The sequence below is a fragment of the Prionailurus viverrinus genome, chromosome E3 (genome assembly GCF_022837055.1).
Source record: "Prionailurus viverrinus isolate Anna chromosome E3, UM_Priviv_1.0, whole genome shotgun sequence".
Classification (NCBI taxonomy): Eukaryota; Metazoa; Chordata; class Mammalia; order Carnivora; family Felidae; genus Prionailurus; species Prionailurus viverrinus.
Genome location: NC_062576.1, coordinates 31,962,967 through 31,978,867, shown reverse-complemented (window position 1 = coordinate 31,978,867; position 15,901 = coordinate 31,962,967). Strand labels below are relative to the sequence as shown.

General features: G+C 53.9%; 1 protein-coding gene across 11 annotated transcripts in view; it reads left to right on the top strand.

Moving 5' to 3' along the window:
• SNX29 (sorting nexin 29) overlaps positions 1-15,901 on the top strand; it is a 499,251-nt gene that overhangs the window by 78,214 nt on the left and 405,136 nt on the right. For all 11 annotated transcript variants that reach the window (XR_007147865.1, XR_007147866.1, XR_007147869.1 and 8 more), the window contains 2 exons: positions 1,318-1,393; positions 2,602-2,684. Coding sequence is in view for 2 of the 11 variants with exons in the window: in XM_047839171.1 (XP_047695127.1) it covers positions 1,318-1,393; positions 2,602-2,684 (159 nt within the window). In the remaining 9 variants the exon portion in view is untranslated. The remainder of the gene's footprint in view (positions 1-1,317; positions 1,394-2,601; positions 2,685-15,901) is intronic.

Below are 15,901 nucleotides of genomic sequence, written 5' to 3'. Positions count from 1 at the left end.
TCTCTGGCTCCATGATGGAGGGAGGAGGGCGCCTCGCTCTGAGGGGAGAAGGCCCAGTGGAGAGGGTGACAGAAGGGAGCAGTTGGGACGTTACTATCAGTTGGTGGGCCCTGCAGGTGGCCCGGTAGAGCTTCAGGCGGGCAGCTAGCACCGTGGGCCACGAGTTCCGGATTGAGGTCTCAGCCAGAGGCGCTTGCTTGGGACGTGTCCCCTTTACACAGCCGGGGGCCAGGGCCCCGACCCTGTTGGAGTGGCCAAGGGGGGCCCCTGAGCCGGGATCCAGAGGCACGGTCACAAAGGAATCAGAAAAGATGAAGGTGGGAGGGCGGGGATGATGATGGCGGTGGCGATGGAGCCTGTGGTAGGCAGGCTGGGCTGTAGGGTGACGTTTCCCTCTCAAACTCCTTTAAAAAAGTAGGAGCGAGTGGAATAGCTTGATGGGGATGGCAGGGTAGAAGAAAAGGTGGCAAAACATTCTCTCCTTAGGACTCCCCAGTGCAACCCCTTTAAGAGCTGGGGTATCTCCAGCAGGATGAAACTCAGGCCAAAACGGGAGGAAGGACAGGCAGGAGGCCGCGTAGCTTAGGGCAGTGAGATGGGCTCCCTCCCGCCTCTGCCCCGTGCCTGCATCCGGGCCTGGTTCTGCAATGGCTGTCGAAAAGCCAGAAATTTCTCCACTGGGCAAGTGTTAGCCATGGGTGATACCGGCCTTAATGTCACCGTCCAGCCCAGGGGGCCATGATTTGCACTTTTTTCTGAAAAGAGACTTGAACAGCAACTAACACATATATGAAAATCTTCAGTGCCTCTAGAGATGATTTGTGGCCTCACTTGTTCCGAATGCCTTTCTCACACACCACTCTCTCTGTGCGAGGTGGTGGCTTTTCAGAAGGCGGCAGGGCCCTGGGTTTTGATGTAGGCGCTGTCGGTGATGGGACTGTGCTGCCCCCTTGTGTCTGTCATCAGCCACTACAGTGCAAGCAGTTTTGTCCAACAGAAAGCTGATTTCTGTTCTCTGATCCTGAGGCTGGCTCTGAATATGGACTTGGTGCACCATTCCAGGTGGCTCAAGGTCAAAAAGGTTAAGTGGGATGTTGGGGCCCCCTGCCTTGTGTCAGTGCCTGGTGGCAAATCTGGGATTCTGGCCAAAAGGACGAAACAAGTAGCAGATTAAAATCCGGCGTGCGGGCCAGGAAACATTTGCCAGTCGACTGATGTAGAGGGGAGCCCGTGTCTGCACCGTGCCCGTGCCTCCTGGAGAAAATGAAATGAGAACAGACAGCTGACTTTCTCTCCGCCACTGCTCTCTGTGCACAGATGCCCCCCTTGGGAGCCTGGAGAACGGGACCGGACCAGAAGACCATGTTCTCCCGGAGCCTGGGTCCCGGTACAGGTTAGTATTCAGAAGCCAGATCGCCTTTGGGATTGAATTGTCCTGTTGACAGCTGTACCTTTGATGCTTTTTTGAAGGTAGGAGCGCACCTGCTGGGATTCAAGGTCAAGGCCTTATTTCACACTCATGTTCAGGTTTAGATGGGAAGTTGCCGAGGGTGTCCGCGTGAGAAACGGCGTGTTACCAAACTTCGTTTGTGGACCCCCTTTACTTTTTATGATTTTGGGGGCATATCTGGGTACCTCTTCTACTGTCATTTACTGGGTTTTAACATTTGGTCACAATATTAGGCAACTTTCATATTGTGGAATACTCGAGCCACTTAGCTCTCACGTATTTGAGAAGTGCTTCGTCCCGCATAGAGTAGTAAGCACCATGTCGGGTTTCTGATTTTCAAATAAAAGTATCTCCAAGGGAAACTGAGTTGCTCAAAGTCGTTGGATACTTGGTGGCAGAGCTCAGATGGACACTGAAGTCTCCCTGATGCCACCGCGATCTTTGCGGCTCTTAGAGTTGTTTCTTCTTCTCTCTTCACGGTTTTAACTGGGCGCAAACCAGGGGTCGATCACACCTGCATTTTCAACCTCAGCTCCAGGGTGGGAGTCACTGGTTACATCAAACCATGCTTGGTGTTACTGTCTCTCCCTGAGTCGACGGGGCTCTGCTCTGTGACAGTGACACCACCTGTAGGTTCCTGCACGGTCAGTGCATTGTCAGGGAGGACGGGTGTCACCAGGTCCATCCAGGATGCAGAGTCCTTTCTGCTGTTTCTTAAAAAAATGTTTTTAATGTTTTATTTATTTTTGAGAGAAAGAGACAGAGTGCTAGCAGGGAGAGCAGAGAGAGAGGGGGACACAGAATCCGAAGCAGGCTCCGGGCTCTGAGCTGTCAGCACACGGCCCGATGTGGGGCTCGAACTCACCGACTGTGAGATCATGACCTGAGCTGAAGTTGGACTGAGCCACCCAGGCACCCCTGCTGTTTGTTTTAGAAGAATACTGAGTGTTGATTTCAGGGACACAAATCAGCATCAGCGAGCAGGCAGATTTGCAAAGAGGGAGTCTGCAAATGATGAGGGCTGACCGGGGTTTTTGAAGGGCTGCCTCCTGCGCCTTCTGGTGGTTGTACCTGAAAACCCTGAGTCCCTGCTAGTTCTGTGTTCATTTTGAGTGGCCGAGTGTGACTTGCTCCCGTCTGCTTTTTCCCAGTGTGGAAGCCAGTCCTCCTGGCCAGGGAGGCCCTCTCAGCAGCCTGCTACCTTCCTCCTCGGTGCCAGAGTCGATGACAATTAGTAAGTACCTGCTGAGTATCCTCCCCCAAGGCCGGGTGACTCTCGGGCCTGCACCTCAGCGGGTGCCGTGGCGCTTGCCCCTGCGTGACTGTGGACTTCATGAGATGTGGGGTAAAGTCAGGTGTGTGTGTCCGTGGTGTGAGTGTGCTGTGCCTTTCTAAGCTTCCCGAGCTGTGGTTAATGACCAGTTTGGGCGTGTGCCCGCTCTAAAGGACACGCTTCAGAGCTGGAGCGGCACTGAGTTTTGAGGGGTTTGGGGGCTTGCCTCCTGTACGGTCATTAGCCACAGAGGAACTGTGCTGATTGGGTAGGTCTGGAGGAATCATTTTTATAATTAAGGAAGAGTGTATCTCTTAAGTGCAAAGGTTGTTAAAGATCAGGTTCAAACGGTTTCGAACCTTCGTGCTTGGGAAAAAGTATTAGAGATATAACAAGGTTAGGTTTGTGTGGTTTTATATAATAAAGAGAAAGCCAGCTGTAGCTTAAGGAGATAGAAATTCATCTCTCTTTCCAGAAGTAGGCAGGCTGGGGCTGGTATGTGGCTCCATGTTCGTCAAGAGACTGGGACTCCTTCCATCTTGCCTCATAGTCCAAAATGGCTGTTTGAGCTCCAGCCATCCCAGTCTCATCCCAGGTAGCAGGAAAGAGGAGGGAGCAAAGGAGACATTTCCTCCATTTCCATCGATAGGATTCAACTTTTTCCTCTAGCCTCTGACTGAAATTTACATTTCCTTCAATTATGAAAGTACCAGCAAACCATAGAAACCACATTCATGTTAACAAAATGGGTGACTTTATCACCGATAGAAGTCGCAGGCCCCCCTGAGAGCTGCAACATGAAAAAAAATCTCAGATTATTGTTTCTGCTGGAAAATAGGGTAGTTTTTAAAATGTGATAATAAAGAATTCTGTGTATTTTTGTGTCACTTTTATTTTTTACATTTTGCTAATCCTATTTCAGTATAATCTGTTTCCTTTGAAATCTTGTGTGTTTTATTTTCTGTATTTTAAAATCTTTTTCTGAGAAGTGGTCCGTGGGCTTCACGAGACTGCAGAACGGGTCCACGGGGTACAAAAAAGTTGACGCCTGCCCCCAGCTGCGAGGACCCTTCCTAGAAGTGCACACAGTATCCCACTGACTTGGCCAACATCAGTCCCATGGCCTCCCCGACTGCTAGGGAGGCAGTGCCCCCCTACCCCCACCATAGGGTTTTCGTTGCTTAGGGAGGCAGTGCTCCCCACCCCGTCATTAGGGTTTTCATTGCTTAGGGAGGAAGAGCGGGGTCTGGGAGACGGCCAGCACTGTCTGAGTCAGGGATCAAGGAGGAAATGAGGTTGGTCGGTGGAAATGACCAGTCTCCCTCTGTGCAGTGAAAGCGTGCAGTTCATTATGGTCCTTCTCAGGCTTGAGTTCGGCCAGGCAGATATTTGTCGATCTGTACTTGTGGGGCACACGGGCTGGGAGAACACTGAAGTCGCTGGCTTTCAAATTTCAGTTATTTATTTACTGCTGTACTAGTATTTATCCTGTAATTTTTTTTTTTTAATGGGTGCACTTAGGAAAAGTTGAGTGCCTTTATTTAACAAGGGAACTTTCCATGATTGTAGTAAATGGAGAGTCGCTCTTAGTTGACCTAAATAGCAGGTAACTGAAAACAAAGGCAGCGGAAAGGGCCAATGCTCAGTCGGCCTGGATGTCTTTGCCTGTCCCAGCTTCTGTCTGAGACCCCCTCCCATTGTTAAAAGGAGGCGAGTAAGTGAGCAGCACAAGGAGGATGTTGGGGATATCCTAGCGCTAAACTCCGATCTTTTTCCTGGAAGTAACCAGAAGGATTGAGAAGGGACAGAAGGCGTCTTGTCCGAGTCCCTGTGACTTCATGCCTCGTCTTTCTGCGTCTGCAGTGTTCTCTGTGTGGCTCCCACCTCACGTAGAGGGACGAGACTTCACTCTGGCCCTGAGGTGTGTCCCCTCCAAGGAGTTTCCGTTTCCTTTGCAGAGAACGGCGACCCCGAGATCGTGCACCCGAGTACCACGCTTCATAGGGGCCTTGCCGTGGGCGCTTTACTGGGGTGCGGGCATCTCTGTGCACCCCAGCAGCTGTCCAGCACTGTGTTCCCCAGATGAAGTCCCTCCACCACCGCCGAGCTCGGGCCGTGCTGCCGGCTGGCCTGTGGGTCTCCCTCAGCCACTTTGTGCCGGAGCAGGTAGCTGGCCCTGCGTGCCCACCGGCAGTAAGGTCATCCGTCCAGACAGACTGCAGTTGTGCCGACGGCTGAGGTTTAGGCTCTGTTTTCCTTGCTTTGACTCAGACGGTTTTCCGAAAATGTAAATCCGGTTGTATGACTTGCGATCTTCGGCAAGTAGGGACTTACCCAGAGCTCGTGACTCGAGTCTCGGAGGAGATATGTCAGCACACCCGCATCTCGACCCTCGGTACTTTGTGGCGGTGAACGTGTGCTTCCTGGGGCAGGGGCAGGGGGTGGGGGCCCTGTTTGCTGAGGTGGCGGCAAATTTCAGCGAGCCTTCTGGACGCAGCCCTGCATCGCCCGTGCGTGTTCCTGGTGAGAAGTCAGGATCCTTAGAAATTTCGGATGGAAGGTGGGTTTGACTCGTGGCCCCCTCATCCTGCCTCTGGCACCGTGTCGTTGTAGAAAAACGAGAAGCGTGAGCCGGTCCGGGTGTCCAGGGTGTCAGCTGGGTGTCAGCTGGGGTGGCCCTAACAGAGCCCCACAGACTGGGCGGCCTGAAAACAAACTTCTGTCTTGCAGTTCTGGAGGCTGGGAGTCCAGGTGACCGTGACGGCTCCTGGCAGGGCTGCTGGCCTTGCCTTGCAGCTGGCCTTTTCTGTCTGCCTGTGCATCCCTGGTGTCTCCTCCTCTGCTGATAAGGACCCCTGTCCTGCTGAATTAGAGTCCTACCCTTAGGACCCCATTTCACCTTAGTTACCTCCTTAAAGGCTCTACCTCCCAGTACAGTCCCACTGAAGGTTAGGGCTTCACATATGAATTCTGCCTGGCTGGGAGGGGGGGGGGCACCTGCAGTCCTGGGGAGTCCCGAGAATGGTGTCCTAGGAGCTGCCCACCTCCAGTTCAAGGATTGCATCCCAGCATGTGAAGCACGTAGGATTCCACTCAGGGGAGATGCCTGCCTCTCTAAAACCCCGAAGAGCCTGGCTGGGGGGCCCCAGCTCTGCTCTGTGAAGCAGGGAGCGTTTCCTTCACATCCTGCCAAGCGGCTTCCCCAGTTCCTTTACTGGTCAGTACAGGCGGCTGCCTCAGTGCTGTGACGAAACTGGAGTCCTGAATCCTCAGTGCTTGGGGATAACTCACAGGTCCCCTGCCAAGCAGCCTTCCCCTCGAGAGCTCTCTCTCTTTTCTCTCTCTCTCTCTCCTGTGTCTGTCTCTCTCTCCTCTCGAGAGATGTCTCTCGATGTGGCAGAGGGTTTTGTCCTTGGCTTTTTGGCTTTTTGGCTTTTTGGCTTTTTGGCTTTTTGGCTTGTCAGCTTGTCGGCTTGTCATTATTAAGGGCCCAAGAGAGGATGCTGTGGCCAGGCCTACATTGCTGCCCTTTCTGCAGGCCCTTTGGCATTTAAGAGCACACAAGGCCTGTTGGGAAGAAATGGTTATTTCGTGAAGTACTAGAGGCAGTCTGGAGCACCCCAAAACAGCCGCAGTTCTGCCCGGGCACTTCCATTTCCGCAGCTAAGTTTGTGTGTGTTTGTGTTTCGGGTGCTCAGGGGTGGGAACCGCGGCCCGCCTGTTGCTTTGGCGGGTGATGTGCTGTCCCAGCCAGGAGGCCACACTCTGAAACCAGGCCGCCCGGTTCCCCACACTCCCCAGGGTGGACGGAACCTCTCGGGGTCTGTCATCCCAACCCAAGGATGCTGCCAACACCCATCTTTTGCTGAGAAGAGTATTTGGGTCAGAGCTGAGAGTCGGTGAACAGCAGCTCTTACCAGTGAGCCTGTTTGTATTGTTTCCTTAACGTTATTCCCGAGGCCTTTCCCCCTTCATCTCCCGGGTCATCCTGCCGCACGACTGTAATATTCCGACTTACTGGATTGTTTGGGCAGTTGGGGTGCGCCAGCCAGGTATTTTTGTTGTTTTTTTTTGCACTGACTGTCTTCACTCAGTTAAAAAAAATTTTCTGTTAAAAAGTTTTTAATATTTTTTTAATGTTTATTTTTGAGAGAGAGAGCATAAGAGAGAGCACGAGCAGGGGAGGGGCAGAGAGAGAGGAAGACGCAGAATCGGAAGCAGGCTCCAGGCTCTGAGCTGTCAGCACAGAGCCGGACGTGGGGCTCAAACCCACGAACCGTGAGATCATGACCTGAGCCGAAGTCGGTCGCTTAACCCAACTGAACCACCCAGGCTTCACTCATTTTAAGGAAAGAATGGGCAGCACCAGGCTTGTAGTAAATTATTTTTTTCTGCTTATGTGTTCCTTCCTGGTTAGTTCCTGGGCTGGGGCGTGAGCAGGCCACAGGTGAATCCTGTATTTATGGGCCTGTTACCAGTAGCCTTTTTATGTTCTCAGTTAACCGCATTGCCAGTAGGGTGACAGCTGGTGACAGCTGGTGACAGCTGCCGGGTTCTTGTCAGTTCACCAGCAGTACTTGCGAATAGTTTAATGCAGTCTGCTACTTGAAGAGCTGGAAAAATGGGGCTTTGAGGCTGGGTGGCTGTGCATTCCCTGGAGGGGCAGCCCCCTCCATGCTTTTGTATGACATTTGTAGCCCCCCCCCCCCCCCGCCTTTTGTTTCTATCCTTTTGTTGGGGACTCTGGTCCTCCCGTTGGCTCTTCTGCCTGATGTGGAGAGGAAATGTGGAGGGGGGGCACACAGGACACTGTTCGCTGCTCACAGCGGTGGCCGTGTGGCTCGGGGAGAAGGCCAAGAGGACAGGCCGACGGCCCCCGCCTCCCCGTGCTAACCTTGGCCTGTATGTCAGTGAGCAAGGAGCCAAAAAGCCTGCCCCGAGGAGTTGCCAGCCAGAGGGGAAGACCCACAGTGGCGACGTTAACAGACATGTGAACTTGGCTGGCGAATCTCAAGCCCTGGAAGGGGGGCTGTTTCAGGGTGTATTATTAAGACAGGTTGGTCTCGGGTGATGGTGCAGCTGAGGCCTTCAGGGTGAGGGGGACGGTGGGGCTCTGCTGGTGGGCGGTGATGCTGGAGGTATGGCTGGGTAGCGGGAAGCGGGGAGCCCTGAGCTGGAGGATGCTGGAGACGGCCCTCAGTCGGATTTTATGCCAAGAGCAGCGGGAAGCCGGTGCAGGGTGTTAAGCAGAGCGACGTGACGGCTCCTGCTTGCTCTTGCAAAGGGCAGGTTGGGAGGCTCGTCTGCTACCTAGGGCACCCTCAGTAGTACGCCCTCCAGGCCTCCAGTCCTCCCCGTAAGTCCCCGCTGGCCCTTCCTTGCTTGGTGGTTCGTGAAGGCCTCCCCTGTGCCTCTCAGGCTGGGACTCCTGAGTTGGCGTGCGTGCCCCCACTCTCTCAAGCTGCCAGCAATCCACAGTCGGTGCCCTGAGCGCTGTGCACGGACACCCACAATATAGCAAGGTGCTAGGTGCTGCGGAGAGCTGGGGGGGGGTGGTGCACAGCCTGGGGTCTGGCCCTCCCTCCAGTGCTTCCTGACTAGGCATCCCTTTCTCTTGCTTTTTTCTCCCCCCAGACTCTCTGGGCCCCGTTTCCTCATGTGTAAAATGAAGACACTTAGACTAGCTTCTCAGGGCCGTTCTGAGGGTTAAATGCACTGACCTAGCACGGCAGGAAACCCGAGTGCTGAACCAGGCATTACACGGGATGGGCGCCCCTCCGAGTGCTTGTAAGCGTCACATGTGGTGAGCCTTGCCGTTCTGGGTTCCCGAGTCTGTTTGTCGCCCAGCAAGGCGTGGGGACCAGGTCGAGACTGAGGACAGTGAGAGAATCGCCGTGAGTGTCCAGCATCATGTCATGATGTTTGGGTGGCATCTCTGGAGGAATGCCAGTTCTTTCTGGAATTATTTCCGGAGACCCTCTGTGGGGGTCAGTTTGGAACCCATTCAGTAGCCCCAGGGGTCAAGCTCTGAACCCTAGTTGGAGCCCAAACTCCTAGGGTCGTGAGCCTGGTCCTTGGCCAGTTCCCTCCTGGTTCTTTCTAGGTGACCTCTGCCAGCCTGGCTTCAGACGGCACACCCCCCCCCCCCCTGGGTTCAGACCGGTCTCTGGGGCAATTCCAGTCTCCTTCGAGGAGTGCCCTGAAGAGGTTCATAGTATGCTGTCTCCTCGCTTGTTTCGCCTCCTGTGACCCAGGCTTTATTTACACTGTTGCCCAATTGTCACAGCATCCCTGCAGGCGGGCGTCTGGGCCTCGGTTCGTAGTTGAAGAAACAGGCCGAGAGGCGCCGCGGGAGGCCTGAGTGCCAGGATGCGGTGGGACCGGGCTTTCCTCTCTCCCTCCTCGCTGTTCCTGGAAGCCCAGGGCTTCTGGAGTGCTCCGCCCTCAGAGGAAAGCATTCGGGTCTGCCGAGATGTCCCCCCTTGAAGAGGCTTCCCTCCCGAGCACTCGTCTGGAAGAGTTTTTCCTGCACCACCCGTGCTATTTTCACGTCTGCAGATTCCAGGTTTTCAAGCCTTCCTGACCTGAAACCTGAATATGCTTTTCCTTGGATTTGCATGTCCCCACGGGGATGTGAGCTCCTTGAAGCCAGGCGCTTTGCCTGCTCGCTTAGGGCCTGCATCCCAGGGCCTGTAATCCTGCCTGACATGTCGTTGTGGCTCAGGAAACCTTCGTGGAGTGGATGAAGGAACGGAATGGTGTTTATTCGAGTTCTGACAAACCTGGAGACTTTGGAAAGGGTTCTGCTGGAATGACCTGAAAGCCAGTTCCCCCGTCACCCCTCCGTTTCTAGCTCGGTCATGCAGCATGAGCCCGGGACTGTGAGTTACACATGGGGGTGAGCGGTACCCCCCGCTCCCGTCAGGGAGGAGGCAGCTGGTGGTGGTAGAGGGAGCACTGGCTTGAGAGTCAGGAAGCCTTGGCTCTGACACTGCCTCTGATAGTAGTGGGTCCCTCGATGTCCCTGTGCCTCAGTTTCCCCAGCTTTGACTCGGAGGAGACTGCGCTCAAGGATTCCTTATACTTCTCACCATCTATTCTGGGAAGGGAGTCGTGATCCCTGTGTTCTGTGCAGCCATGAAAGCCAGGTTGTTGAAGTCTGGATGTTTCTAGTGTCTTGTCTTGTTGGGCCTGTTGGTCTGCGGTCAAAGCCAGACCTTGTCATTTTCCCCATGCTGACTGGCTCCCTTGCAAATGTGCTGACCGTGGAGCTGACTTTGCATGACCTTTGGTTGGTACACTCGTAAGCACAAGCACACTGACGTTGACATCTGGCCCGTAGCTTTTCCTCCTCTAGGCCAGGTGCTGGCCGATGTAGGAGGCATGGCCATTTGGAAAGAGGCAGGATGGTGTGTGTTTGAGTGCCCGGATGCCTGCGGACTGCTTTGAAAAGACGCTGCCTTACAGAGTTGGTACAAGGTGAATTAACCTTCGTGAGAGGCAAATATCACCTTCAGGTTTTAATTCTGAGTGGCCAGCAGCCCTTTTACATGGTCACTGCCAAGTTTCTATCACCAGTGCTGCTGGAAGATGAGATATATAAATCCGTTCTGTACTTTACGCGTCCTTTATTTTTATAGTGTTCTGGCGTGGGTGGTCGCAGATGAATTGAGTTGAGAAGGCAGCCTTTTGGGGTGGGAAGAACACTGGGGTCAAGCTGACCACAGTGCTGCTGTTGAAGAGCTGTGTGACCTTGGGCAAATGCTTTACCTTCTCTGAACTCGGTTTCCCCGTCCCCGAAACGAAGTGAAATACCACCTGCTTACAGGATTCTGAACGAGCTGTGTGAAAAGTGTAGCACACAGCTTCGAGTATATTATGTGTGGTGTTTTACTGGAAGCCCGGGGATAGTTTCACAGACTGCAGAAGCCCTTGCCACAGTGTGCAAAACTGTGTTAGGGAGTTTGTGCTCATACGTGGATTTTTCCTGGGGAGAATTTCTTTGCTTTCGTTATTCTGCTTCAGAGGGCTCCAGACCTTGGAAGAAAGTAAGAAACACGTGGGTGCTCAGTGTGTGGCGATTACACACGGTATCTGCAGCAGCCCTAGTGGGTATGGTGGTGTTACCCTTGCTGTCGCCATTCTGCTCTGATGTTACTACCGGTAGGCTCGCCGTGTTCTTACCCACATCCCTGCCCCGAGTAGCAGTGGGAGCTTGAGCAAGGTATCGAGCCTGTCTGTGCCTCCGTATTCTCATCTGTAAAACGGGGCTATTAGAAGTACTTGTTGAATAGGGTTGTGAGGATTAAATCAATACATACATGGAAACTACTGAAGATATTTTATGTAAATTACATCTTGGTAGGAAAAAATGGAAAAAACATGTTTGGGAGAGCGCCTGGCGTATTAAGTGTTCAGTAACTGGTAGCTCTGTTATTAACATCCTCAAAGGGTACGTTTCTGGCTAATCATCCTGAAGGCAGGATCTGGGCCTTCTTGTTGAGCTGCACAGGGAGAGGCCTGATTTCCTGGTTTACTGAAATCCTCCCTGCTGCACAGGCCCCTAAAGTTCCCTTTATGCGGCTTTTGCTCCTGAGTCTTCCCTCCTAGTTAAGAGGAGAAGAATGTGGTCGGTCTGAGAGGCTGGGGGCCTTGAGAAAGGAAGTGATTGGAAGGACAGTGGTTCTCATTTGGGGGTGCTTTCATCCCCAGAGGACATTGGGCAACACCTGGAGATGTTTTTGGGTGTCACACTGGGGTGGGGATGCTGTCAGCTTCCTCCTGTGCACGGGACGGCCCCCCAGCAGAGAATGGTCCAGCTCTGGAGACAGCAGTGCCCAGGGCCTGAAACCCTAAGGCCGGAGAGGGAGGCAGTGGGGCTGTTTTCCGGGATGTGTGTTTTGTTGTAAACCTTTTCCTTTTTTTTTTTTTTTTTCACCACGTGCCTCCTGCATGGCCCAGGGACTAAAACTTAGGAGACAAATGGATTCCAAACGAACCCAAATGAAATGATCGTTCTCAGAGAGCATTTGTTCTTGGGCATGACCTTGGGAGCCGTTGAGTTCCATCAGTGCAATGAGGATGATTTAGGGGGGGGCTGTAGATGCATAAGAATAAACACCTGTAGACTGTGCTGGAATAAATGATAGCTGGATCTGATCGCTGTAGAGACATGCACATTCAGAACGTGCAGCTCCTTGGGGCTCCGCTTATTCACAATTCCTTCAGTTGGTCCTTGTTGGTATTCATGCCTTATATTCCTTCACTTCCCCTGTAAAAATGAGTTTCTACTCCTGAATTAATTTCTTTGTTTGAACATATGATTATTTGGAAACGGGAAGTTGAAGTGGCTCAGCCTTGATTCCCGCTGATTGCAGGAAGGGCAGCCCTGCGGCCACCAGGGGGCACTCTGGCCCTTTCTCTGCTTTGCTCAAGACCGCTTCCCTTCTGCAGCTGTGGGGTGTTGCTGTCTCAATTTTGGATGCCCCGTGCTTGTGCCCTATTTTAACTGTGAGGTGGGGGTGGTGATGGCAGTGGGAGCAGCGGTCTTTTCTAGTCGACAAACATCAGGCACGCGCAGAACGTTGTATTTGCTGTTAGCGTGACTACAGTTGTACGTTGCTGGCGGCTTTCTGAGGAGGGGTAGGTGTCTGGCCCTGTTTTGAAAAGGCATCATACAGCTAATTAGAAAACAGTTCTCCTCTGTCACTGCTTTTCACGAGGTATAATTCATTATCGGTGGAGTGTTACTCGGCATTGGAATCCTAACTGTTGCCTCCTTTTTCCTTTTTTTGGGGGGTGGGGAGTGATTGGTAGGTCATAGAGAGAGGTAAGCCCAGATAATCTACTCGATTGTTTCCTTTTGATGGCTCCTCACTTTTGAGAATGAGCCGGGGCAGAGGGTGAGAAACACCTCCTTGGTTGTCAATAGGCCTTGTTGAGCGGGTCCTCTTCTGTCCCGCTCTTACTGGAAGGGGTTCTCAGTGCTAGCGAGGAGGTCTGGCTCATCGCCTGGCAACACAATTCCACACATTCTGCAGCTTGAAGAGTGCTTTGTAGCAATTCAGAGGGGGCGGCGAGGCCCGACAGCTGGCCCATTGCTTGGCTGAGCGTTTGATGATTCGGTTTCAGGCGGGGAGGGCGGGCCAACAGGCCATTGCCCTGGTTGCACTCTGAGCCCCTTGCCCACTCCCTTAAGCACAAGGAGTGCATCTGGTTGGTACAGCCAACACACATTGGCAAAGTTTCTTTAAAGGGGAAACTTCCCACTGAATGTTATCTACTAGACCTTCAGTTGTTGTCTTGGTACTTAGAATGTTCCAGATGGAATTTAGACATGCTTCACTTCTTTATTGATGTGTTTATGTAGTCCACAACGTTTACTGAGCATCTCTCACATGCTGGGCCCTGCTGTAGGTGCTGGGGAGTCAAAGGTAAAGGAGGTTCAGCTCTGCCACTCAGAAGCACTGTGCCTCAGTTTCCCCATCATTAAAATGCAGCATCCTCTGTCGTGGTGAGGACTAAGTTAATCTAAAGTGCTTATGCCAGTGCGCTCAGCATCTGTGAGTTCTTGCTACATGGACCCGGCCCACAAGAAGCTCAGGGTCTCTTGGAAGCAGCCACGGTGAGAAAGCCCAGAAATAAACAAAGAAGGGTCGCACGGGGCAAGGAAGGCAGTTGGGTCATGCGGGGTGATGTATTCCTTGTTGCCTATGGGCACCAGGTGACTGGCACAGTGACCTTCCCTCACCCCCACCTTGAATGCCCCCCTCCCCCAGAACCGGAGAGGCCTCCGGCCCCACGTGGGGCGCCGCCTGGAACTGACCTGCATGGCTGTTTCCCTGCTGCTGCCTCGCGATGGGGGCTGCTGTCCGGGCCGACAGGGGGGAAGGGCTCAGCGGTGGGTGTAGGGGGTTGGGGGGCACTCCAGGGAGAGGGCAGCCGTGTGCAAAGGCTCCTGAGGGAGGAGTGCACCCAGCCCCACACCCCTGGGGTCTGGAGGGACTCTTCCTGCTGCCAGGCCCTCGGTCCCCTGCCACGTGCACTCACCCTTCGCAACACCCCCGTAAGGGTGGAGCCGCTGTCACCCCATCTTACAGAGAGGGGAAGGGACTTGGCTGGAGCTGGCCTGTCCCCCGGGGTACTGCCAGGAGTCTCTCTTCCAGGGTGACCTCTTGCTTTAGGCTGGGGTCGCTCCCCCGTGAAGCTCTCCCTTGACCCTCATCACTGCGGCTGCCGTGAACTACTGTCACCTCCCCAGGTCTCAGCATCATGTCTGTGCTCGTGGTTCTTTTGAGCCAAACATGATTTACCCCCTTTTGGGATTTCATGCTTCTAGTCTCAGATCTGTTGTGTTCCTGCCGGCTCCCTTAGCAACGCACACTCTTGATTTGCTTACGGATAGGGGTGCTCACGGTGGGTGTTGATTGCCCCTCAGGCAGGAATACTGTTTGGTCTTGAGCTCTCCAGTGGGCTCTCAGTCTGGTGGGCAGCAGCTTAGGTAATGTAACCGTTTGTTGCAGTTCCGAGCTGATCCAGAGCCGGCTTCCTGCTCAGGGGTGAGGCACCGGTTTAGACTTGTTTGAAATGCCAGCTTTGCTGGAAATGCGCCACCAGAAGAGCCGGGGCAGCTCAGCGTGTGGTCACATCACAGGGGCAGTTACCAGGTGTGACTTTGGCGGGGGAGGTGGCCTGCTGGGGCGGGCATCCCGTGGAAGTGGTGGGTCCCCGGAGCAGTGAGGCTGGAGAATGCCTCAGGCTCCAACGGGGGTTCCAGTCCTAAAAGGTGGGAGTCCTCCCCCACCCCCCCGTGAGACGGCCTGATCGATAATGGGAGGGGGGTAACGGGAGGCGTGCCAGGGGTTCTGGCACAATTCTTCCTTTCCCTCCATCTCTTTCCTCTCTGCGGGATCTTCAATATTACCTTTTTAAGTTTTATTTATTTATTTTGATGGGGGGGGGCGGGGAGAGAGAGAGACAGACAGGGAGAAAACATGCACAAATAGGAGAGGGACAGACAGAGTGGGAGAGAGAGAATTCCAAGCAGGCTTTACATGGTCAGTGCAGAGCCCGATGTGGGGCTTGAACTCAGGAACCCCGAGATCATGACCTGAGCCGACATCTAGAGTCAGCCGCTTAACCCAGTGAACCACCCGGGTGCCTCAAGGGCAACCATGAAAGTTTGTTATTTGTGTGTGAATACATTTGCACGGAAGAAACTGAAGATACTAACAGGGCGCAGTAAGGGTTTGCCTTCCCCCTCTTCCCAGCCTCCCCCCCGAATCTAACCTGTGTGGAGGCAGCATCTGGAAGAGTGCAGCTGCCGGCCTGCAGGGACAGGGCTGGCCCTCGCCTTTGACCCTCACCCTGGGACAGGGTGTCAGCTTTCTTCTGAGCACACCCAGCTGCCTCAGGCGTCTGCACCCACTCAGCTTCCTGGTGCCCATGACGCCGTCCCTCTGGTCCTTCTGCTGGGAGCACTGCCCACCGCCTCTGCCTCCCAGCTGGTGGCCTGGAGAGCGCTGGCTCATTTTTAAGACTCAGTTTCGGTGTCACCTCTTCTAGATGCAGAGACATCACAAATGGCCGCCTCGTTATCAGTAAAGCTGCCTGGAAAACAGCTGTAAGCCGGGAGCACGCAGGCTTGCCAAAATGTCAACCCTGCGTTCACTGCTCAGGTGGAGACCCCGCTGGGGTCGGTCCTGAGTGTCCCCCACGGGTGGGTGGGTGTGTGGGAGTGTCCCTCCCTAGGGAGAGAAGAAAACAACAAAACGCCAAGGCAACCTGGTCATACACATACGGGACAACATCCCTCGCGACCTTGTAACCTGAGACCCCTTAATCAGACTACGTGTTTGTTACCACATACGGGAGGCGAAGAAGTAAAAAAATATACAAAAAACTACGCCACGTGGCCTTTGGGGCTCAGCTCTTTGCATACGAACCCAACCGAGCGGTGCTGGCAGGAGTAGCTGTCAGGACTCTGTGCGAGAATCCTGCTACATGTGAGCCCCGAGAGAGGGAACCTGCGAGGGCTGAGCATGTGCCGCCCCTCCTCGCAGGCTCCTGAGCGGGACACGTCACCCGTGCCTCCCTCCCTCCGGGGAGCAGGGAGTGAGGGGCAGAGAGAGCGGGGTGGGAAGGTGGGGACATCTGTCCCGCATGGAGGTGGACAGTGG